Source organism: Delphinus delphis, chromosome 4, assembly GCF_949987515.2.
Source record: "Delphinus delphis chromosome 4, mDelDel1.2, whole genome shotgun sequence".
Classification (NCBI taxonomy): domain Eukaryota; kingdom Metazoa; phylum Chordata; class Mammalia; order Artiodactyla; family Delphinidae; genus Delphinus; species Delphinus delphis.
In genome coordinates, this window is record NC_082686.1 from 40,531,671 (window position 1) to 40,556,625 (window position 24,955).

At 33.9% G+C, this 24,955-nt stretch overlaps 1 protein-coding gene across 5 annotated transcripts in view; it reads left to right on the top strand.

The window, feature by feature from the left end:
- ZNF654 (zinc finger protein 654) overlaps positions 1 to 23,826 on the top strand; it is a 91,215-nt gene extending 67,389 nt beyond the window's left edge. The window contains exons 4-9 of one of the 5 annotated variants that reach the window (XM_060010485.1): positions 6,880 to 7,015; positions 9,716 to 9,918; positions 10,528 to 10,667; positions 17,055 to 17,196; positions 20,768 to 23,108; positions 23,702 to 23,826. In XM_060010485.1, the coding sequence (XP_059866468.1) occupies positions 6,880 to 7,015; positions 9,716 to 9,918; positions 10,528 to 10,667; positions 17,055 to 17,196; positions 20,768 to 23,108; positions 23,702 to 23,709 (2,970 nt within the window). In that variant the 3' untranslated portion in view covers positions 23,710 to 23,826. The other 4 variants (XM_060010484.1, XM_060010488.1, XM_060010487.1 and 1 more) reach the window with 4 other exon arrangements.
- Positions 23,827 to 24,955: the final 1,129 nt, after the last annotated feature.

A 24,955-nucleotide genomic window follows, 5' to 3' on the forward strand; every position in this document is an offset into this window, starting at 1 on the left:
TTTGAAATTTGATTATACTCTCAGTTGATAGTTTTACTGTATTTATGATTGGCTTCCGCTTCAGAAAAAAACTGATTGCTAATTTAAGTAACATTTACATTGTTACCTAAAATTTTTTAAATATAATAATGCAATCAGGTTTATTACAGGAGACAGTTACTCATATTTAAATATTTGTTTTTTTCAAAAGCCCCAAAAGAGGTATCTTAAATAGTTCACTAAGTACGTGATTCTAGTTATTTTAAAAAATCAAATATGTGTAATTTATGTGCATTAATGCATTTTTATAATTTTAAGACTGAGAGTCACTTTAGAAATTATTTAATCCAATAATCCCTTATTTTATAGATCAGAAAATTAAGCTCCAGTGGAGTTGAGGTTTATAGAAGCAGAAAAAGGGCCTAAATCCTGTTCTCAACCCAGCATTCTTTCCAGTATTCCCTAATCTATTATATGAAATGATGTAACCATGTGCTTGCAATAATGTATATGTCAAAAGAATAGGTTTAAAGAAACGTTTTTATTTATACTACCATCTTAAATGCTTCATGGTCTTAACATTTTAAAGCCTTTTCAAGACCACCTTATCCGGGAGAGGGAAGAAGAAGAAACTTTAGTTTGGTTACCTGAATGATAGCAGATGAAGGCATCAACTAGAGTGCAAATTATAGAAATGGCAAGGAAGAAGCAGATCAGGAGATGTTGAAGAAAACTGCCATGACATTAGGATCAATAGAAGCAGATGAGTTTTATATTTAATTCCAAACACAAACATAAAAACAAATAATACCTAAAACCAAGAATCCCCAGACTTCTGATATAATACTCATCGAGATTTTTTTTTTACGTTTGAGCACATATCCCCAATATATGTATATTTGTTATTTATGTACGTGCACTAATACTATAATACATTATAAAACACAAAAATACATAGTAAAATATTTTAACAGTGTGAGACTTTAATGACATCAGTATGACTGACTGTGCTTTTATTTTTGAAAAATTTTTAACAGTTCACATAGTACTTCAAAGTCTGATTTTTTAAGTTCAGTTTGCTTTGATACTTGGTTTTAATAGTTGTTGTAGGTGAAAAAGATACCTTTGGTAGATCCAAATGGAAAAATTTTTTTTTTCTAAACGTTGATACTCAGTTTTAAATGCCTTCCACCAAATTTATAATTTTTTTAATAAAAAATTTGCAATTTTGCAACTTTTTGCAAATTTGCAATTTTTTGTTGCAATTTGACTGCTGAATTTCTATTGTTTCTGAAATCAATCATTGTTTTCTTGAATAGCAACCATTTTTTAAACAAAATAACTCATTTAAATGCTCCAAATGAAGAATTTTTTTTTTAGAATTTTATTTATTTTTTTTTATACAGCAGGTTCTTATTGAAGGATTGTTTTAAACAGAAAATTCTAGTTTAAGTTTTTTAATGGCATAGATACAAGCATTATAGGTGATACCGATTTTGGGCAACAACAATCACGTAATGATGTAAATACGTCCAAACATCCATTTTAAATGATTTTCTCCTTAAGAACTTTCTTTTACAAAGCAGTAACTTTTTCACTGTATACTATTCTCTTTATATGAGCAAACTCAGAATGTTTATGTTTTCAAAAATATAGGTAAATACTTCTTAGGAACTTATCACAGAAATGAACAGCAAATTTGTGAGAACTGTCTTTTTGTAAATGAAAACTGCATAACATCTTTGAATTTTACCACTTTTAAAGTGCTTTGCCATAAGATAATCGATGAAAATATAATAATAAAAGATATCATGAGCATTCTCATTTCAAAGTATTATAAAGATTTTACTGTATTTTAAGGCTTTGTTTTTATAAATTAACCACATTGAATACCTTTTGTATTTTTGCTTTGATTTACTGCAGTAGCTTGCTTATGAATGAATTTGACATGTGGTATTTTATACTTTTCTTCTGGAATCTGCATTTCATTCAAAATAAGACAGATATTCCATAGTGCTTCTACTTACACAGATTTCTATAAATTCCTATTTTGATTTAAAAAGTTATTTATTATTGCAAATACGTCTTCTCTGATATACCTTTCCTTTTCTGACTGTTTGAAGAAGCTTTTAACTACCTAGGAAGTAAGATGGCAACACCTAATTAGTAATGCAAGGCCTTCCTCCTATATTATGAGTACCAGAAGAGTGGAGTGGTACAGATTTTCAGTACTGCAGGAGAAAGAATTATTATGGATTGAGGTGGCTAGTGGAGGCTTCTCTGTGGAAAAATAGTTAAGAAAGGATTTAGATAGGTTCACCAAAAGTTGTAAGAGAAAGAGAATGATACGAGAAAAGGCATAGGCAAGAAAGGACAAGATAAGTTTGGGAGACATGGAAGAGACCAGGATGGAGAAAAGGAGTCATGATGTGCAATAATAGGTGAGTGAGTAGGTACGTAAATCCAGAGGTCCTTAAATATGAAGTCGGGGCATTAAGAACCTTTATCCTATGATAAGCGAAAGGGTTAAGATCAAGTTTGTGTGATGTCCAGAACACTGACCTGCAGCTTCACAGACATGTTGTGGTGGCCAACTCTAAAGTGGCAGCAGGTGCAGGGAAGAAACATCTTCTGGAACTAAATGGATTCTAAAAGAAGAGTGAGGTAGTTATGTTTTCTCTCTGCCTTTGGCAAAAACACAAGATTGAATGTAAGTTTCTGAGGAAATTGTATTTAGCACAGTGCAGTGGGTAAATAAAGGATGAGGTTAATACACAGGTCCAAATTTAATTAAGTAAACATTCTAAAAAAACACAATATGAATATACTCTAGAAAAGATAAGTTGTAAATTCTGTAGTGATTTAAGTGTTTCCTTTTCACTTGGGAGGCTTTTAAATTGAATATCATCCAAAAAAGCCACCATACTTATTTAAGGAAAAATAAGCCAGAAGATACTTAGAAACTTTTCTTTCATCCTGTGTCTTTTTAAGTAGACAAAAGTGAAATCTTTCTTTCATCTCTATTTCCTATCCAGAGTTATTTCCCCATAGACGTGGCCTCCAAAATATGGTGCACTTAACGAGTGCACGCACACAAAAAACAAAACTTTCATTTATAATTTTTATATTAGAAAGATGAATTTAAGCTAATTTACTAATCTTTAATAGAAGGATTGGTAGGAGTACAGGTATATAATTTACAGTATAAACATTTATGAAAGTGCACTCCAAATGTAGGAGGGATTGGGTTTGCCAAAAAGTTCATTCAGTTTTTTCTGTAAGATGGCTCTAGTAGCTAGTAGTGCTTAGTTGTCTTTAACTTCATTTGGAACAATTTTGTTAGATTGTATTCTGACAGCTCTCATATCATCGTGTGTTAAAAAAAAAAAACTTATCAAAATTGGTGAATTTCTGTATAGCCATTTTAATATTGAAGATGGAAGAAAAAAGCAACATTTTTGGCATATTATGCTTTATTATTTCAAGAGAGGTAAAAATGCAACTGAAACGTGAAAAAAAATTTGTGCAGTATATGGAGAAGGTGCTGTGACTGATCAAATGTGTCAAAAGTAGTTTGTGAAGTTTTGTGCTGGCAGTTTCTCGTTGGATGATGCTCCGTGGTCAGGTAGGCCAGTTGAAGTTGATAGCGATCAAATTGAGACATTAATTGAAAACAATCAACGTTATACCACGTGGGAGATAGCCGACATACTCAAAATATCCAAATCAAGTGTTGAAGATCATTTGCACCAGCTTGGTTATGTTCATCGCTTTGATGTTTGGGTTCCACATAAGTTAAGCAAAAAAACCCTTCTTGACCGTATTTCAACATACAATTCTCTACTTAAACGTAATTAAAATGTTCTGTTTTTAAAACAAATTGTGACGGGCGATGAAAAGTGGATACTATACAATAATGTGGAACGGAAGAGATTGTGGGGCAAGTGAAATGAACCAGCACCAACCAAACCAAAGGCCGGTCTTCATCCAAAGAAGGTGATGTTGTGTATATGGTGGGATTGGAAGGGAGTCTTCTATTATGAGCTCCTTCTGGAAAACCAAACGATTAATTCCAACAAGTACTGCTACCAGTTAGACCAACTGAAAGCAGCACTCGACAGAAAGCATCCAGAAAGTCAACAGAAACACATAATCTTCCATCAGGTTAATGCAAGACTGCATGTTTCTTTGATGACCAGGCAAAAACTGTTACAGTGGCTGGGAAGTTCTGATTCATCCGATGTATTCACCAGGCATTGCACCTTCGGATTTCCATTTATTTCGGTCTTTACAAAATTCTCTTAATGGAAAAAATTTCAATTCCATGGAAGACTATAAAAGGCACCTGGAACAGTTCTTTGCTCAAAAAGATAAAAAGTTTTGGCAAGATGGAATTATGAAGTTGCCTGAAAAATGGCAGAAGGTAGTGGAACAAAATGGTAAATAAAGTTCTTGGTGAAAATGAAAAATTTGTCTTATTTTTACTTTAAAACCGAAGGAACTTTTTGGCCAACCCAATACAATCAAAAAGTATGCCAGAGTTGACTGTGGGGTAGGGATTGTTAAATATACAGATTATCAGGGTTTTCTCCTAGAAACCTTGATTCAGTAGGTTTGAATTGAGGTCTGGGAATCATTTTTTAACAGGACCTCCAAGTGTTTCTTATTTTCAGCCAAGTTTAAGAAATTAGCAATAGACCTATTTCACCATATCTTGACTTTAGGCCCAAGTCCAGTTCTGGGTCCCACAGCACTAATGGCTGTATGATTGGTGCCTCACCTATCCTAACACAGCTAGAAAGAAAGATTGTCCAAGAGCTCAGCAGCAGAGCTAAAGCCTAATCAGTGATTCATGGGCTGGCATCCAGCTCACCTTATTTCTTATGCTTTGCCTGGACCAAAAGCCAGCTTACGGTAGTTTAATTTGTATGGGCAGCAATATGTATGTCTAGAGTAATTTAGGAGTTTGTTTACCTTGAGGTTTGAAATCGATGATTATTTTTAACCATGAAGTCATTGCCACAGATCATTACTATGTTCCATGTGTTAAAAAATCATGGCTGATCAATAACTTTATACCATATTTTTATGAGTGCTATAATATGCTGACACATGGAAATGTAGAAATTAATTTTATGCTAAGGCAGTTGGGTGTCCTAAAATGAAATATTTATTCAGAATCTTAAAAAATAGAAAAAAAAAATCTAACATTAAGTACTTATGCATTGTCCTAAGCACTTTTCAATACTGTGTATTATTTAATCCTCACAACAATCCTATGAAGTAGGTGTTTTTAGTATCCGTTTTATAGAGGAGTTAACTGAAGGAGCAGAGAGGTTAAGTAACTTGCCCATTTGGTTATAGGGTTTTTGTTTGCTTGCTTGCTCATTTTAATTTGGGAATTCCCTAAGTAACTTTTAGAAGATACTTACTTTCATGTTTTGACTTAATGATCCTTTGGCTTCTTTGAATGATTCTTCATCTTGAAACTTGATTCCTTCTACTGCCTTGTTCTCTTATAAAACAAAACCTCTTTCATGTATTTTAACAATGAATGAAAAGTGGCATATAGATATCACTTTGGAAAGTTGAAATGATGAAAGAGCATGACAATTTAATAAAAGCACAGTGTTCACTGCCACTTTGAATATGTAGCCTGATGATTCATCTGATAAATAAAATTTGTAAATATATATGGTTTTATCCTGAAGCTTCGCTTTATAACTGTTACTAAGTTTTTCATGTCTGAGGGATTTTTTTAGCACAGAAAGAAATTCTGACAGTTGCTTGTATTTTAATTGATGTGCAGTTTATTCCAGTTTTTAGCATTGCCAATTTCAATATCTAGTTTTTTCTTAAGGCCTTAAGCTAAATTTATGCATTAAAAAATAAATCTATCCATACCTTCACTAGGCCTTCAGTTAATCTTTTTAAATTATCAAATTAAATTCCATGAAACATTTAAAAAAATACCTAACAAAGTATATAATGAATCAAAGCATCATAATCAAATGATTAAATCTTGTAAATCTAAGTCTAATAAATTTATAAATTCAGTAAACCAAGTTCTCCTAAATATTAAACATTGTTCACAAACTTGTTACATATTTCGTATTTTAATCACAAGTCTGAGATACCAGATTCTCTAAAAACATTTCAAATATCTTTTTTAAAAAAGTCCTCCAAAATGCATAGACAAATTATCAGTTAATGCCCAACTTATTAATAGTATCTTTATCTTAAGCCTAATGCAAAGTCTTCATATTATAGCCTGGATTCATTCCTTCAGCCTGTCATTTCTCATCCCAAGACTATAAATCTACTTACACAACAAAGTGGAATAGAATTTCCATCTTCCAGCCTTCTGCTACACCTAAGATTCTACATTTGGGATCAGTGACAGAGACCTGTACCTACCTGCCAACCAGAATCTGCATTGGACAGGGACCTCTCTATTACCTTCTTATTGTTAGGCCTGCCATTGTTAACAGAGACTTTATGAACTCTCACATAACTGAACGTACACGTTTTACATTTTTGCAACCTGGTTCTTTTCCTAGGAATGATGCATCCTGTAAGTTTTTCCATTAGGTTTTGCAGCCTGGTTCTTTTCCTAGAAATGATGCATCCCATATGTTTTTCCCTTAGGTTACACTTCATCCCTGTTATAATGGGATTTTCTAAGTCCAATTATGTACAAACTGTGTAACCTTTGGCATTAAAGCCTATTTGTGTACTAATGGGGTTTTGACACCCTAATTAGGTTACTAAAGCAACCCTTTCTCTTCTGTAGTTTAACAGCTGCCTCACTGACCATCAGTCATTTTATTGACAATGATGATCAAGTTTAGTTTTTAACCCCTTTAAATTCACAAAGCCAAAATGATTTTTCTCTCCTAGGAATGCCAGAATCACCTCCGCAGATATGGAAATGTGAATCTGGAACTGGTGACTCGAATCATTAGAGATGGTGGCCCATGGGAAGATCCAGTGTTGCAAGCTGTTCTAAAAGCCCAGCCAGCATCTCAGGAGATAGGTACTTCAGGAGACTCAAACTCTAAACCAACATTTGTGAGAAGCAAATACAATTTCATTTTCTAACTAGAGCAGTAATAGTGATTTTTCTTTATTTTATAATACTGAATAAGAGTAATGTATTTTCACATGAAGTGTGTCTAATTTGTTACATTAACCCAGCCCAAGAGTGACTTGACATAAGATTAGGTACAATTATTTCTAGTAATTTCCTATTAAAATGGGAATTCAGAGTGTTAACATATTTAGTATCCCCATGCTTTTTACAGAGTTTGTTTTCACTTCAGTTATGTTTTTTAAAATCTATTTAAGTAGGAACACCCTTTAAAACAAACAAACAAACAAACAAACAAAAAAACACCCTCCTTAAGCACATGGAATCTCCCTTATACAGGAAACTCTGTGAAGGATGGAACTCCTTCAGCTTTTGTTTTGATGTACACTACCATATATCCTACACCTAGCCAGTGCTCAGTATAAATATTTGTTTACTGAATGAATGACCACATGATGAATGCATAACTGAATGAGTGACTAATAAGTAAATTTCGATTCCAAATACTCTAAAGCAGTATTTCCCAAACTTCATTCATTAACAGAAGTTAAGTTTTGTTTCATCCCCTTACCACCTGCATACCTTTTGGACATCACTTCCTCTCCAACCTAGATACACAGTGGTTCCTGTGAGCCAAAATCTGCTTTTGAAGGCAGGAAGCTCTGTCAACTATTTCTAGTTAATTCTTTTTAAAAAAACATTTGCCATATTATTCCTGAGCCCCAGAACATTTGGGTCACCAAAACATAGAATGTAAGCTCAGCAGTAGTGAATAAGCACAAAAGTGTGGACACATTTGAGAGCATGGAGAGAGCCTATGGAGTGCAATTATAACATGGCCAAAGGGAAAGACAAGACCTGCCAGCTGGAACCATTCAGATATTGGTCTGGTGAGAAGACGTTTCACACCACCAATTGCCTGTGCAGGTTAGGATCTTTCCATTTGTCCCAGGTAAAGGAGTGGGGTGGGTTGTGATTAGAACTGAATGGAGAAGGGGCTATGATTCTAGGGCTTAAGAGCAAGCTGACCCCAGATACAAGTGTAGAGGACTAGAAGAGATGTTAGAGAAGATGAAAAAAGAGATAAGACCAGGAGAAGCAGTGGTGGAATGAGATGGGAGGTAGGACAAGACTAGAAGGAAAGAGCTAAGGTATATGTGACAATGGTGTGGTATAAATATAAAGGATACAAAGGAGAGTAGCACTTGATGTGAGGGTCTTGGAAAGGAATAAAAAGAAAAGAAAAGAACTGAAGAGGGAGGCAGTAGTTAGATCAGAGGAGGAAGAGTCGGCTCATTGAGGAAAAGTATGAACCATCAAATATAGGGAAGGCAAGGGTGACAGCCTTGAAGGAATCTCTGAGGAAACTGGAGAATGTGGCCAGAGGAGACAGGAGCTAGGCAAAGACAGAATCATAGGGAATGAGAACAGGGGAGGAGAGTTTGGGGTTTTAGGGTAGCTTTTAGGCTCCTTTCAGTAGGAGCTAGAACAAACCTGTTGCTTGTTGGTGTGAGGGCTGATGGCCTCAATATATACAATTTATAATATGTATATAGTCCTTTCATATATATTCCTTTTATACTTACACTAGCATACCTCACTTTGGGAAAAGCTGCTCTAGAACCTCATTAATGTAGATGACTGTACTCTAGTTGGTGATCATCAGGGTAAAGATCAGTCTGAAGTTTATCTTTGCATCAACTATACAAAATCAGTGTCTGCTTAGCTTATAGTGTAAACAGAATTGCAAGGCAAATGTTGAAGCCCAAATAAAACATTATTCATAGGCATTTCAGAAACTACTGATTAAACATATATAACTAATTAAAAGATTTTTGGATTTGAAATCATGAAATATGGGTTCCAGTTCCTGCTCTGCCACTTATTTAATTAATTCTTTGTCCTTGGGCAAGTCATTTGACCTCTCTGAGACTCAGTTTTGTGATCTGTAAAACAAGTATTAATATTATACCTGTCATGAGGTTGTTGTTAGGTCTAAATGAACTTTTATAGATAAAGGCTTTTATATATTTTAAAATTGTGTAAAAGCAAGTATTAATTAGTAATTATCCTTAGTGACACATGGGCATACATTAATAAGCAGTCCTGTTTGGCACTACTTGTAACTTAATTTTTTTGTTTGAAAGTAATAAAATATATTTCTTTTATGATTGAACTTTTTCATTAATTCAGATTACATTTCTCTATAATTAATCTGAATTAATATGGTTTAATGACAAATTACAATTTAGCCTTTTAATCTTATAGGAATGAAAATACTGGTCAGTAAGAAGATAAAGTATGTAATCTTAGACTAGAAAGAAATTTGAAACATATTTTAACATTAGTGAACACAAAAAAAGAATATTTCTTTTTTTGTTTTGTTTCTTAAATTTTGCTTACTTTTTAGACTGAGAAAGAATCAGCAAATATTTCTTGGACACAGTTTTGGTGTCTCTTACTTCCATTTTTCCAATCATTTAACTGAACATTCCTTTCACAAATAAACTCCTAATAAGAAAAATACTATTTAATTAAATAGTTGATTTAATTAGATACCACATGTTAGCGCTAAGGTGTCAAAGAACAAAGTTTGAGACAGTCTTTTCATGAGAGTAATAAGAGTCTGTTTTCTTTTTAATATAGTGAACAAATATTTAAGTTCTGAAAATCCACTATTCTTTGAACTACGTGCCAGATATCTAATTGCTTGTGAACGCATACCTGAAGCAATGGCTCTCATTAAATGTTGTATAAATCACCCAGAAATCAGTAAAGACTTGTACTTCCATCAAGCACTCTTCACATGTCTGTTTATGTCACCTGTAGAAGATCACCTATTCCGGGAGGTATTGTTTGAGATTATGTTTGCCTATTACCATTTTAACCTTACCAAAAAAAAAAAAAAAAAAAAGTAGCCCATTCTTGTTAAATTCCTTTTACAGTAATATCAAAGGTTTTAAAATTACATTATCTAGATGTTCCCTTTGGCACCATTCTTTAAGCTCATATTGAATTAGAGTCTGATATTAACAAATGATGAAATTAAAATTTTTGTTGATAAGCATTATTCATGTTGAGTGAGCTTCTGGTGTGACAGAGGTTAAATAAAAACCGAGAAGCATTATGATTTTGCATTTTAAATAAAATCGTAAGAAATTAAATGCATATGTTTGTTATTTTGGTTTTTTTTTTTAAGATGAAAGAACCTTTTTCGAATATGGACCCTACATACCGACAAGCTGTGGACATTGAGATTAAAAGTAGTCATTGTAAACTGTAGGTTCTATATAGTGAAACTATGAAAACATGAAAATATCTCTGTACAATTCATCATTGTCTTTGTAGAAGAAAACTAGAAATCTAATTTCTTCTGAATGCTTAATTTAAACATTTATTACACCTATCTTTCTAGATATTTTTAATGATACAAACTGGTTTTCCTTTTTCTCTTATAGCATTTACTGAAAACTGATTGTAAGAGTGGAATTGATATCATCTGTAACACTGAAAAAGAAGGCAAGACTATGTTAGCCTTGCAACTCTGTGAATCCTTTCTTATTCCACAGCTCCAGAATGGGGATATGTACTGTATCTGGTAAGTGTTCCTAATATAGAAATTGAAATGGTGAGATGGGGTACAGAAGGAGAATTGGTTAGCAGAATTTGCACTTTATATATTTTTTTAAAGTTATGTGAAAATGTTAAGCCACTTTTTCCCCCACATTTATTGTGCAAAAAACGATAGGTTGTAAGACCTATCGTAAGGATTAAAAAAGAAAATGATCATGTACCAGTAATTGATAGTGTTGATATTTAAGGAATGTGTTACAATAAAATAGTTATGTTTTAAATTAAATTTAGAGTGTTATTTTTAAATTTTTTTAAGAGTTCATTTTTCGGAGCAGTTTTAAGTTTTACAACAAAATTGAGAGGGAGGTACAGGCATTCCCTATATATTCCCTGCCCCCACAAAGGCATTTCCTCCCCCATTATCAAGATCACTCACCAAATGGTACATTTTTTACTAAGAATGAACCTACATTGACACAATTACCCAGAGTCCACAGTTTACCTTTAGGGTTCACTCTTGGTGTTAATTTTCTATGGGTTTGGACAAATATATAGTGACATATATCCATCACTATAATATCATACAGAGTATGCCCTAAAAATCCTCTGTGCTCTGCCTATTCATCTCTCCGTCCCACCCCTGCCACCACCTCTGGAAACAACTGATTTTTTTTTTTTTTTTTTTTTTTTTTACTATCTCCATAGTTCTGCCTTTTCCAAAATATCATATAGTTGGAATCATACAGCATGTAGCCTTTTCAGATTGGCCTTTTTCACTTAGTAATATGCATTTAAGGTTCCTCTGCGTCTTTTCATAGCTTGATAGCTCATTTCTTTTTAGTGCTGAATAATATTCCATTGCCTGGATGTACCACAGTTTATTTATCCATCATCTACTAAAGGACATCTTGGTTGCCTCCAAGATTTGGCAGTTATGAATAAAGCTGCTATAAACATCTGTGTGCAGGTTTATGTGTGGACATAAATTTTCACCTCCTTTGGGTAAATACCAAGGAGCACGATTGCTGGAACGTATGGTAAGAGTATGTTTAGTTTTGTAAGAACCTGCCAAACTGTCTTCCAGAGTGGCTGTACCATTTTTCATTTCCACCAGCAGTGTTTGAGATTTCCTGTTGCTCCACATCCTCACCAGCATTTGTTATTCGTGTCCCAGATTTTGGCCATTCTAATAGGTGTGTAGTGGTATCTCATTTTAATTTGCATTCCCCTGATGACATATGATGTGGAGCATCTTTTCATATGCTTATTTGCTATCTGTATATCTTCTTTGGTGAGGTGTCTGTTAAGGTCTTTGGCCCATTTTTTAATTGGGTTGTTTGTTTTCTTATTGTCGAGTTTTAAGAGTTCTTTGTATATTATGGATAACAGTCCTTTATTGGATGAGTCTTTTACAAATATTTTCTCCCAGTCTGCGGCTTGTCTTTTAATTCTCTTGATATTGTCTTTCACAGAGAAGTTTTCAATCTTAATGAAGTCCAGCTTATCAATTATTTCTTTCATGGATCATGTCTTTGGTGTTATATCTAAAAAGGCATCAACATACGCAAGGTCATCTAGGTATTCTCCTATGTTATCTTCTAGGAGTTTTGTAGTTCTGTGTTTTCTGTTTAGATCATGATCCATTTTTAGTTAATTTTTGTGAAGGGTGTAAGGTCTGTGTTTAGACTCTTTTTTTTTTTTAATGTGGATGTCTAGTTGTTCTAGCACCATTTCTTGAAAAGACTATCTTTGCTCCATTGTATTGCCTTTGCTCCTTTGTCAAAGAACAGTTGACTATATTTATGTGGGTCTATTTCTAGCTCTCTGTTCTCTTCCATTGATCTATGTGTCTCTTCTTTCATCAGTACAACTCTGTCTTCATTATGTTAGTTTATATTAAGTCCTGAAGTCGGGTAGTATCATTCCTCCAAATTTGTTCTTCTTCAGTATTGTATTAGCTATTCTGGGTCTTTTGTCTCTCCACATAAACAGTTTGTCCATATCCATAAAATAACCTGCTGGGATTTAGATTGGGATTGAATCTGTAGATTAAGTTGAGAAAAACTAATAACTTGACAATATTGAGCCCTCCTGTCCATGAACATGGAATATATCTCCATTTATTTAGTCCTTTGATTTCATTCATCAGAGTTTTGTAGTTTTCCTCATGTAGATCTTATACATATTTTGCTAGATTTTTTCCTCATGTAGATCTTATACATATTTTGCTAGACTTATACCTAAGTAACTCATTTTGGGGACACTAATATAAATGGTATTGTGTGACTATTAGTTATTGTAAGCATTTTTAAAACCAGTTAAAAATTATTAGCAGAAAAAAAATTATTAGAATATTATGAAGCATCAAATTTATCTAGCAATCATGTAATTTAGAATGTGGTTTGAGAGTATTTTTAGTACCAACCCTTAAGTGCTATTAGATGAAATCATGAATAATAATTAGAAAAGATTCTAATAACTTCTGCCTCCCCTACCCCAGTACACACACACACACACACACACACACAAAAGAAAAAAACCCTACCACTTTGACATGTCATTAATTCTTAAGAGAAAACTAGGTTTCATGTGCCTAACATCATAATATGAAATGATATGGGCTAGAAACATTTTTTAATAAATGCTTTCAAATTTTAAGTTCTTAGATACTTAAAACAATAGCTTGAAGGGGTTTAGAGATAAACTTATTTAATATATTATAGATTTTATAGATTAAAATCTTCAGATTCAGAGATAGAGTCAAATAGCTAATTAATAGAACTGGGTCTAGAAACTAGTGGATTTTGTCTTCTATGGGACTGTACTCTTAGAATATACAAATTTTTATTCAGAAGTTTACCATGTAAATTGAAATTACAAATAGAGTGGAGGATCAGGAGACAATGGTAAGACATACACTTCTAAATAGTTTTCAAAGTATTATCATTTCTTGATATGCAGTTATTTTGAAACAGGATATAGTCATTACTATTATAGTATATCTTTTCCTATGGTGATAGGAATGTTCTCTACCCTTGGCTATATTAAACTATTTAAACAGAATATCCATTGTTTTCATTTTAACACACTCATAAGTAAACTGGAATCAAGTATAAACAAACCAAAAAGGACCAGGAAAACATTTTATTTTCTTCTTCTCTTGGCTGACCAATTTCTACTCTTTAGGGAAGAACTTTAAAAATAGAACAGTGCCTATCTTTCCTGCTCCTGGCCACAGTCACCTTCTAAGAATAGAAGCTGGGTGTGTGACTCCCAGCTGCCTAACTGAAAAGGAATCTTTAGCCTGCTTCTTTGTCCTTCCTTCTGAGTAGGCTGAGTTCTGATCGCCTGCCCTCTTATTTCTTCTACCTCTCTCCTTTATATTTCTGAGTGCTGGGGTCCGAAAAAAGTTGATTTTCATGGTAACTTCAAGAGCAGGATTCTTTCCAGCTTATAAGGTCTGTGTTGTCTGTTTCATCTTGGTCTTCAGGTTACTCTTCATCTCCCCTCTCTGAGGACAAAACCTGATCACAGTCCAGTTTTGCTCTGTCTCAAGCCAATGAAGCAAGCTACTAATCCAGTTCTCTCACCATCGATAATAAGAATATTATAATAATAGCAGCTGCTTATATTTGCTGAGTGCTTCCATTAGTCTATGCTTTATATATGCATTATCTCATTTACTCCAGCAATCTTATGGGGTAGATAATATGCCCAAACCATTCAACTAGTAAATAATGATTCAAACCCAGGCAGTCTCTGCTACTAAACATTACTTACTATAAAATGGGTATAGTATGAAAAAAAATCTATGTGGTAAGGGTGGCTATAGACCTTGTTATAGTCTCTCTGCAACTAGATAACTTGGAGGTTATATTAGCAGTTAGCTACCTGGGAAATGTGTTTGTACACCAAATCAGTGCTGTGTTGTTTCTTTTTTAAGGACCCTTTTTTGGAAAGGAAAACATAAGCTTCATTAAACTTTCCCTTTCATCTTCACAAAGAATACTATCTGAGCAATTTATTAAACATCAGTATATACCAGACATTTCACCTAGGGGTTTTCACTTATCTCTCTTAATTCTTCTTATGTATAAGAAAACTGTGGATAAAAGAGATAAAAGCCACACAGCTAGTAACAAAATGGAGTTGGAATTTATACTAGTCAGTTTCCAAGTGATAACATCCTATGTCTAACTAGTTCAGGGAGAAGGTAGTATTTATTGAATGTATACTGGGGTATGACGTGAGCCACAAAAAGGGCAGGGTTATAGGTGATCCTCAAAGATAATTGCTAACAGGGACGTTGAGATTGCTGGGGTTTTTTAGAAGTATCTCTGTTCTGCCATTTGGCTTCAGTCTTTCCTGTTGCAGACCAGAAGAATGCCAACAGTCCCCAGGCTTCATAGTTTAGAGCTGAAAACATTCCAGGGATTCTGACTTAATTGGGGTCAGTTTCCCATTCCTGAATTAATATTTTAAGGAGAGTGAGGAGGGTCACTTAGGAGGCACGGCCACTGAGGTTCCAGCCCTGTGTATTCGGGCTATTCTTAGAAAATGGTGGTTCACTGTGAACTGGGGAGTACCATCTCAGTTGGCATGTAATGCCCTATTGAAATGTAGGTCTCTTATTCCCAATCTCCTGTTCTTCTTCACTACCTCCACTATATAATGTGTCATTGAGAAGATTTACAATGTATTAATAGTTGGGGAAACAGGACTTATAAACAAGGAAGTATATGAAAGGCATTAAACCAGTAAGAGAGATAAGATCTGTTCTGAAGTAGTTATCACTTTAAGTTTGGGGTATTCATGAAAATTTTCATGAAGAAGAGGCACTTGATATGGACTCTGAAAGATAAGCTTATCTTAGAAATAAGTATTTTCCAAGTAGAGCAATCAGCACAACAAAAAGTGAGAATAAATGAAGCACATTAACTGACACTGAGGAAACCAACTTAGGAGAATGCCCAGGATTCAAATCCTGATCCTTTTGACACCAAAGCCCATGTTTCTGTTGCTTTTAACACAAGGCATATTGAACAAGTACTAAATGAAATAATCTGGGAGGCTGGAAGCAGATCAGTTTAGCAACCCCTATAGAAGTACATATGGAAAATTAAAGGGCCTAACGTGGTAGCATTGAGAAAGAATGATATAACTGTGGGCAAAAATATAATAAAAATATAAAGACTATGAAAAACAAGCAGGTTAGAACCAGACAGGTTAGAGAAATGTTTAGTGTCATTGGTCTAGGAAAAGGTAATCAATTTTGCAGGAATTTGATTTGTTCTAAATGGATTAAAGTGATAGAAACCAATCTAAGTTGAAATATCCAGTTACGGAAAGTGGGAAAGAAGTCAGAGCTAGAGATTTGGGAACATGGTGTGAAACCTGGTGAGCTTTCCAAAGGAATATGTGTGCCAAAAAAAAGTGAGTGGTGGACGAAAGCTTAGGAACACCCACACAGCTTGTGTGAAATAGAAGAGGAATTTTGGTTTTACTTTTTGTGTTGCTTGCCATCATTTTTTGTTTTGTGTTCTGTGTTGTCTCTCTAAATAGAGTATGCATACCTTCATGATAGTAGTCAAGGTGTCCTTAGATTTAATAGCTGTATGTGCTGGGTTCAAAGTACATTCTCAGTATATCACTTTTTTTTTTAACATTTTCATCAATTATTTTAATACGTTTTAGATTATGATGTTTTATGTAACTTTTATGACACTTTTCAAGGAATTCTAATTTGCTAAAATGTGATATCCAAATGTAACAATTATATCTTATGATTTCCTTTGCCTCAAAACCCACTGCTCCTACCTTGTTCATCTAATAACCTTGGCCATATTTTAGAAAAGAATCTACCTGTGAAATACTTTAAATGGTCCATAGCTTGTTTAAAATACTACATCTTAATGGAAGAGTAGATGATATAAAACAAAATTTCAGAATCAGTACTATAATATACTTACACTTTTAATCTGTAGTACTTTTGGTATCTTAATAGATTGAAAAGTATGAACGATTCTTTGCAGAAATTCTACAACATTGATTTCTAAATTTGCAAGTGGGTATTAATTAAAGGTCAAAGTTAAATTTTTTAAGCAATATCATTAATATTGGTATACTGAGATTAGAATTTGTTTTGATCAAATACTAGAGATGCCTTAGGTTTGTTGGCATATAATTAGAATGCATTGCATATAGCAAATTGCAATTTCTAATCTCACCTTTTCTCCTAGCTTCTATTAGTCCCAAATAGGTAGTGGAAGTAGCCTGGAAGTTAACTTAATATCCATTTACACCCACTTTGTATACATCCCAGCCAGGGCACTACAGAATCAGGGAAAGACAGCTAATGTCTGTATTTGAATAAACTGTATCTTTGATATTTCTCTTTTTTTCTCATTTACAGGGAGTTGATTTTCATATGGAGTAAACTTCAGCTAAAGTCTAATCCTTCAAAACAAGTTTTTGTAGATCAATGCTACCAGCTTTTAAGAACAGCAACTAATGTGAGAGTCATATTTCCTTTCATGAAAATCATTAAAGATGAGGTAAATAGTATATATTTATCCCTTCATTTTAAATTAAATTTAAATGACAGTTCACTGAAACTTGAATCTCTTGTGGTAAAATGTATTTGATCATGTAATTGAAGAAAAGGAGGATTTTAAGGCATTCTCCATATATTATATCCTCCCCTCCCCCCACCTCAAACTCCCAACATGGTACAAAAAGTATGCATAAATGAAAATAACTGAAAAAAGAAAAAAAATTTAGTGTTACATAAAGTTTAGTATGGGAACTGCTTCCATAAGAAGCTATTATCTCTTTTCTTATAATTAAATAAGCCTGGCACTTTTAACATTATTCTAAGTCCTGTATGTAGAATCTTAACTAATTTGCAAATGAACTTTCTGTAACTATAGCTAATACCTGTTCACCATCATAGAGAAATAGTTCATAGTTTTACGTTTGGTGTTTAGGTAAAAAGGAATAATGAATTCTGAGACATTTTTGAAACCTAAGGACAAATTTTTAAAGTGTTTATTTAAAATAATAGTAAAAACCCATTACCTATTTTTAAAAATAGTTCTGAAGCAAGTTTTTCATGGGCCACTGGCAAGTGAGTAAAATTCTACATATGGTTCTTACATAGACATGAAAGTAGATCCTACAGATCCTTTTACTTTTTCTCCTCAAGTATTAACAGAACTTTGAGTACAAAGATAGGAAAGATAAAGCTACCTTACATTTTAGGTAGCTCCATTTAACTGAATCTTTATGTGGGTTACTTTTAAATATATAAGGAGGCATCCATTAAATAATATATTTTAATTTTTTTACATATTTATGCATTTATTACATTCATTATCACATCACTCATTAGATGTATGACCATGTAGTGATCATATTCCCGTGATAAAAAGCACTATATCAGAGGGTTTGGTTTTGTTTTATTTCCTATTTATTTTGCTAACTGCATTAATAGCTTCATTATTAAAGAGTAAAATGTCATTTAAATGCATTGTCAAAGTTAACGTCTCTCCCCACCAAAAAAACAAAGAAAAAACAAACTATGCTATAGAATACTTCTTAATATTTGAAGTACATCAGAATTACCTGTAAAACTTTCTAAAAAATATTTATCTATCTCTGTTTTTTTAACATATGATTCTCATTTGTACCAAAAATCGAGAGACTTTGTTATAGAAAATTTACAATATAGGTGAAGTTCAGCCAATTATCATAGAGCTTTCTCGTTTTCACATGTGTGGTCAACCTAAGAATACATGATAAGGGGAAAAATTCAAAGATGAAATAAATATTTAAAATGTGCTTAATTTCTTATACAGTCTATTAAAAACATTTTTATCTGATGGAATAGATCATTCACACGCCTCAGTGCTAAGAGGCACAGGCAATGCTGTGTGAGTTCAGAAGGAGACATTACAGATAGCATATCTGAAAAGCCTTCACAGAGGAAGATGCTTTCAGTTGGGTTTTAAATGATAGGGGAGGATAATACTAATATTTGTAGAGGATTTTGTAGTTTACAGAGCCCCTTCTCCTCATTTTATTATTTGGTTCTCACAGCTGTCCAGTGGCATTAATAGGGTGGCACAGAAACGGGGAAGTGTGTGGATGACAAAACTAATCGAAGAGTTTAGTTTCTATGGGGTTGGGGGTGGGGTTGCTATAGACCCTAAAGGGACTGAATGCTACTCTAAAAATTGAAATGTCAGTCCATAAATATACTGGAATTGTTAAAGGCTTTCAGGTAAGAAAGTAGCCTGTTCCCTTTTGTGATGATCCTGAAATTTTTAAACCTCAGCAACTGTGAGTACATTATAATTTCATGAGAAAAGAGAGGATGTAGATAGAACATTGGACAAAGAGAATGAATTGTTTTGAAGCAGTGGATTTGAATTTGCTATATCTGGAAAATCTAGGTAGGTTTTATAACTGACAATTATAGAAATAAGAAATTTGAATTCAGAAAAGGATTCCAAGCTGGAAATGGTGGATTTATAGGAGACTAAATCAGTGGAATATATCTGATCTCATTCATTCTGCAAACATTTATTCAAAGGTCACTGTATGTCAACTCCTATGTTAACCACAGAAGGATACGAAAAATGAGATACTGTCCCTGTGATTTAGGAATTCCAAGTCAAGAAGTAGGGGCGTAGACACTTATAAAACAATATTACATGCTTTTTAGAAATAAGTATAAATTATTCTCAGTGGAAAGAATAGAGAATGTTTTTAACTCTACCCCAAGGTAGGGGCCAGAATGAATCAGAAAAACTTTCAAGGCAGAATTGATTCTCAAAGAATGAATAGGAGATGGGTAGGAATTTACCAGCGAGGTAAAGTGATATGCAGAGTTAAGTTCTGCTTGTGGAACTGTAAGTGAGGGTTGCATAGCACATAAGGAACTCAGAGGACATGAGGCTGGCATGTCATCTGTAATATACCATATGCAGGCAATATGATACACAGACACAACTGTTAAAGACATATTATTATTTTATCTCTTTCTATTCAAACAAGCGTTTAGGTCATTCTAGAGGCATTATTTATAACTTGAATTAAGGTGGATAGACAACAAATTCCCAACTAAAAGCTGATGCAGTTATCTCTGAGTCATCAGTCAAAGTTTCAAAGCTTGAATACTTTCCAGGTAACTTCCAGTAGGTTCATTATTCTGATACCTTATTAGATTTGGAAAGTTTATAATTGCCTTCTTCATGTGGATTACACTTCTCCCCTTATTTGGATAAATAATGTTACTTAATAAGTACAATAAGTAATATTATTTAGTGCAGCTTTATGAAAGAGTTTCCATAAGCAGTTCTTTTTGTTTTTACTTTAGTATTTTTTTAACATCAAAAATTGATAACTGGGCTTCCCTGGTGGCTCAGTGGTTGAGAGTCCGCCTGCCGATGCAGGGGACACGGGTTCGTGCCTCGGTCCGGGAAGATCCCACATGCCGCAGAGCGGCTGGGCCCGTGAGCCATGGCCGCTGAGCCTGCGCGTCCGGAACCTGTGCTCCGCAACAGGAGAGGCCACAACAGTGAGAGGCCCGCGTACCGCAAAAACAAAAACAAAGACAAAACAAAAAAAATTGATAACTGTGTTTTTAAATACATATAATTTAACCCTTCTGCCACAGAATGTAAGATTGGTACCTTAAAACAGGGGCCTAGATATGTAAGAAACTTGAACCACCATAAGTTCATGAAGCATTTTATTTTTTTAATAACCATAAGGTTATGAAGCATTTTGTATTATGGTCAGTAGGGCTTGTCAGACTTGAAAATTAAATAAATTGGAAGCTAAAATACTGTCTTTTCCAGGTTATTCTCAAGTTAAAACAGATTTATTTATATATTAAAAAGTAGTTAAACATGGCTACCCATTGAAGAAAATTGCACATTTAGAATACTCTGTTTGTTTAGCTTTCATTTCAGAGTTGTATTGGGTTGGCCAGAAAGTTTGTTCGAGTTTTTCCGTACGATGCTATGGAACGTTTTGGCCAACCCTGTATTTTAAAAGGATAATCTAGTAAGTGTTAATAATTTTTTTTAAGAAGTAGCAGTAATATTTTTCTTTTTACAGGTTGAAGAAGAAGGCTTACAAATTTGTGTTGAAATATGTGGTTGTGCTCTACAGCTAGACCTTCATGATGATCCTAAAACTAAATGTCTAATTTATAAAACAATTGCACATTTTTTGCCAAATGATTTGGAGATTCTCAGGATTTGTGCACTCTCAATATTTTTTCTTGAGCGCTCCTTGGAAGCTTATCATACTGTTGAAGAGCTTTACAAACGTCCAGATGAAGAATATAATGAAGGCACAAGTAGTGTTCAAAATCGTGTTCGTTTTGAATTACTTCCAATTTTGAAAAAGGGATTGTTTTTTGATCCTGAATTCTGGAACTTCATAATGATTAAGAAAAACTGTGTAGCGTTACTGAGTGATAAATCAGCAGTTAGATTTCTAAATGAAAGTACACTGGAAAATTCTACAGGTAATGTAAAAAAGGCAGTGGAACAGCAAGGTTTAGATGAAGGACTTGACTCTCTTACAGATCAGAGCACTGGAGAGCTTGATCCTGATGATATATCTGGAGTGCAACCAAAAGGTCATATTAATGCAAAGAAAAACCTCACAGCTCTTAATGCTTCCAGAGTAGATCACAATGTCCCAAGGCATCGGTGTATGTTATGTAACAAGGAATTTCTAGGTGGTCACATTGTACGGCATGCCCAGGCTCATCAGAAAAAGGGCAGTTTTTCATGTGTGATATGTGGTAGAAAATTTAGAAACAGAGGACTTATGCAGAAGCATTTAAAGAATCATGTTAAGAAAATACAGAGACAGCAACTTGCTGCAGCTCAACAGGAGGATCAGGAAAATCCTGCTTTGGAAGAAATAAATTGTTCTGATACTTTCATTTCATTTGAAAATGGGAAGTCTGATAATAAGGATTTGGAAGTAGAGACTATTACCCGTTCCAGTGATGGAAACAAAGATGTCATCCCTTCACATGTGGGTGAATTCATTGAAATTCCTGGAAGTGTATCGGAAGATGTTATTGAAAATATTACTGAAAATGGCAATCCTGATACTTCTTTAAATAATGTCTCAGAGCCATTACCTGTATGTGTGGATGACTATGAGGAGGAAGAAGACGAAGAAGGTGATTATGAAGAAGATGATTACGACTTGAATCAGGAAACTTCAGTACTTCATAAAATCAATGGAACCGTGTGCCATCCAAAAGACATATATGCGACAGATCAAGAAGGAAACTTTAAGTGCCCCGCTCTTGGCTGTGTCAGGATATTTAAAAGAATTGGATTTCTAAATAAGCATGCAAGGACTGTACATCCAACTGATTTAAATGTGCGGCAAACAGTAATGAAGTGGAGCAAAGGAAAATGCAAATTTTGTCAAAGGCAGTTTGAAGATTCTCAACATTTTATAGATCACCTTAATAGACACAGTTATCCAAATGTGTACTTTTGTTTGCATTTTAATTGCAATGAGTCATTTAAGCTGCCAATCCAACTTGCTCAGCACACAAAAAGTCACAGGATATTTCAAGCTCAGTGTAGTTTTCCAGAATGCCATGAGCTTTTTGAAGATCTTCCTCTGCTATATGAACATGAAGCTCAGCACTATTTAAGTAAAACACCAGAATCATCTGCACAACCAAGTGAAGCAATTCTTTGGGATGTTCTTACAGACTCAAAATCTAATCATCAGGAAAAAGACTCATCTAGTAATGAGAAACAAACTGTTAGTCTACCAGTTTCTACTAGCAAATCAAGGAAAGATCCTACAGAACCAAAGACATGTATAGAAAGTATGGAAAAGAAAGACCGTTTAGTTCAGAATGGAAATGAACATTCTGATCACACTGTTTCTGATATAAGCTTGACAGACCAAAAGATGCCTGACATAGAGCCAAATTCTGAAAATAATTGTATTAGTGATTTAGTCAATGGACACAGTGGAATAGAGCAAACACCTTTAGTTTCCTCAGATCCTGCTTTGAAAATTGATACAAATAGAATCAGGACAGAAAACGGTTCCATTTTACCTAGTGTTGTACCACAAGAACACAGTACCCTGCCAGTACCTCAGGCACCTTCCAAACCAAATCAGACGAGTGAACATACTTCATATGGCTTAATTTTAACAAAGCCATATGTCAGACCATTGCCTCCCAGTTACCTTGATGAACGGTACCTTAGTATGCCAAAACGCAGAAAATTTCTGACTGATAGGGTAGATGCCTGTTCTGATCAAGATAACGTTTGTAAAAAATCAGTGAAAAGATTAAGATGTGGCAAATGCCTGACCACCTACTGTAATGCAGAAGCACTTGAGGCTCACCTTGCACAAAAGAAATGTCAGACACTCTTTGGATTTGATTCAGATGATGAAAGTAAGTCTTCTGTCTTCTCAGCAGGTATATCTGTAGAAATAGAAAATGCCATAGATCTTTGTAAGGTTAAAAAAATTAACATTTATATAACACAGATAATAAAGCACTACCCCATACATTATTTCCTTTAATCCATACAACCACCATGAGGTGCTATCACTATTCCTGTTTTATAGATCAAGCAACTGACATTCACAAGTAATTTGCATAGGCATACACCTGTGAACTTGTGGAAGCCAGAACTTGAACACAGTTTTTTCATACTTTTGGATCATACTCTTTAACTGTATCTGAGGCTTTTCTTCATTCCAAGTTTTATGTAGTAAGAGATCTAAAAACAAAGTAATTATGATGGAAATGTTTTTCATCTGCATGCCAGAAATGTAAACCAAGTTGAGCCTCTATTACAAAAACAAAAATAAGAAAGAACCAGAAAATAATTGAAAAATAAAACTGAGCAAAAGAAGAGCTTGCCTTTCTACTAATATTAATATTCTTTAAATGAGTAAGGGTATAAATAAACAGGAAATCTAACTTAGAATACTAGATGAACATCTATAAATATGAATTAACAGACGTGTTCTGTTTTACAGGTGCCTGATAAAAATGTTTCAGAACGATCTGTCGATCAAGCAGTAGTGTGCAAAAAGCACTACAAGAAAATGCATCATCAGTTTGCTATTTCCCTGATGGCCTTAATTTTAGAGCGGTCTTGGATTACTAAAGATAAAGACAAAGCACATTTTCTAGAATGAACCCACAGAGGAGATGTGCTGGTTTAGACTCCAAAAGGGTTATTACAAAACTCCCAAAGTACCAGTTATCCAGAAAAACCACATTTTTTTTAAGAAGTCGATGATGATTAATAGCAGCATGTTCAGTTTCGCTTATGTGAGAAACATATGCAGGCAACTAGTCAAAAAGAATAACCAGCTATGGCCTTACAGAAAGGGAAAAACCCATTATAAAAAAGGGGGGGGGTGGTTTACAACTTAAAAGTATTCCACAAATAGGGTTTGTTTTCTTGTCATGCCTAATCAGATTATGTCCTCCTTTCTGGTCAAACATGCTTTAAGGAACCATTTCTGTTTGATTTATTATTACTTAGAAACTGATTGATAAGATGAAAGTAAAACGATTTATCACCATACTAGCTATAAAAGATTGTACCTTGTTTCCAGATGATTGATTAGGTCAAAGTTCAATGAATGACATACCAGCATTTAAAATTAACAAACAAAAGAAGACAAAACAACAGTGCTTTGCTAATAAGCTCTTGACAGAACCTTCCACTTTCCGTTTTTATAATACCAATGAGTTATATTTAAAAGGCAGCAGCGTCAATAGAAAACATATTATCAGTAACTCTGGGAAGAGATGGGAGGATCTAAGACCATTAAAGGCTATCTTAGTTGAAAGAAAACACTGAATTGCAAATTCTTCAATGTGAATAATGGTATAAGCACACTGGGATATTTCTGTTTGTATATAGAGTAGTGTTAGGACATTGCTTGATGATTCATAGTAAGGTCCTTTAGACATTAATGTGAGTTATCTAAGTACAGTCCTATAAAAATAACTGACTATAAAAAAAAAATATGCAGCTAAGAATCCGGTCAAGAATTCATTGGTTTTATTCAATTAGGAGAGTTAATTCTAAAATAAGCCATATTACTTATGCTTTCTTATTTATTTCTGATGAATTTGGTCTGAATAGTAATTTTTATATATAAAAAGAAATATTTACACAAAAATTTGCACAGCAAGAACACAGTAAGATATATTGATGCATTTATTTTCTTTGATGACCAGTAATTTTCCTAAGGAAGATTTTAACTTAATAGTCA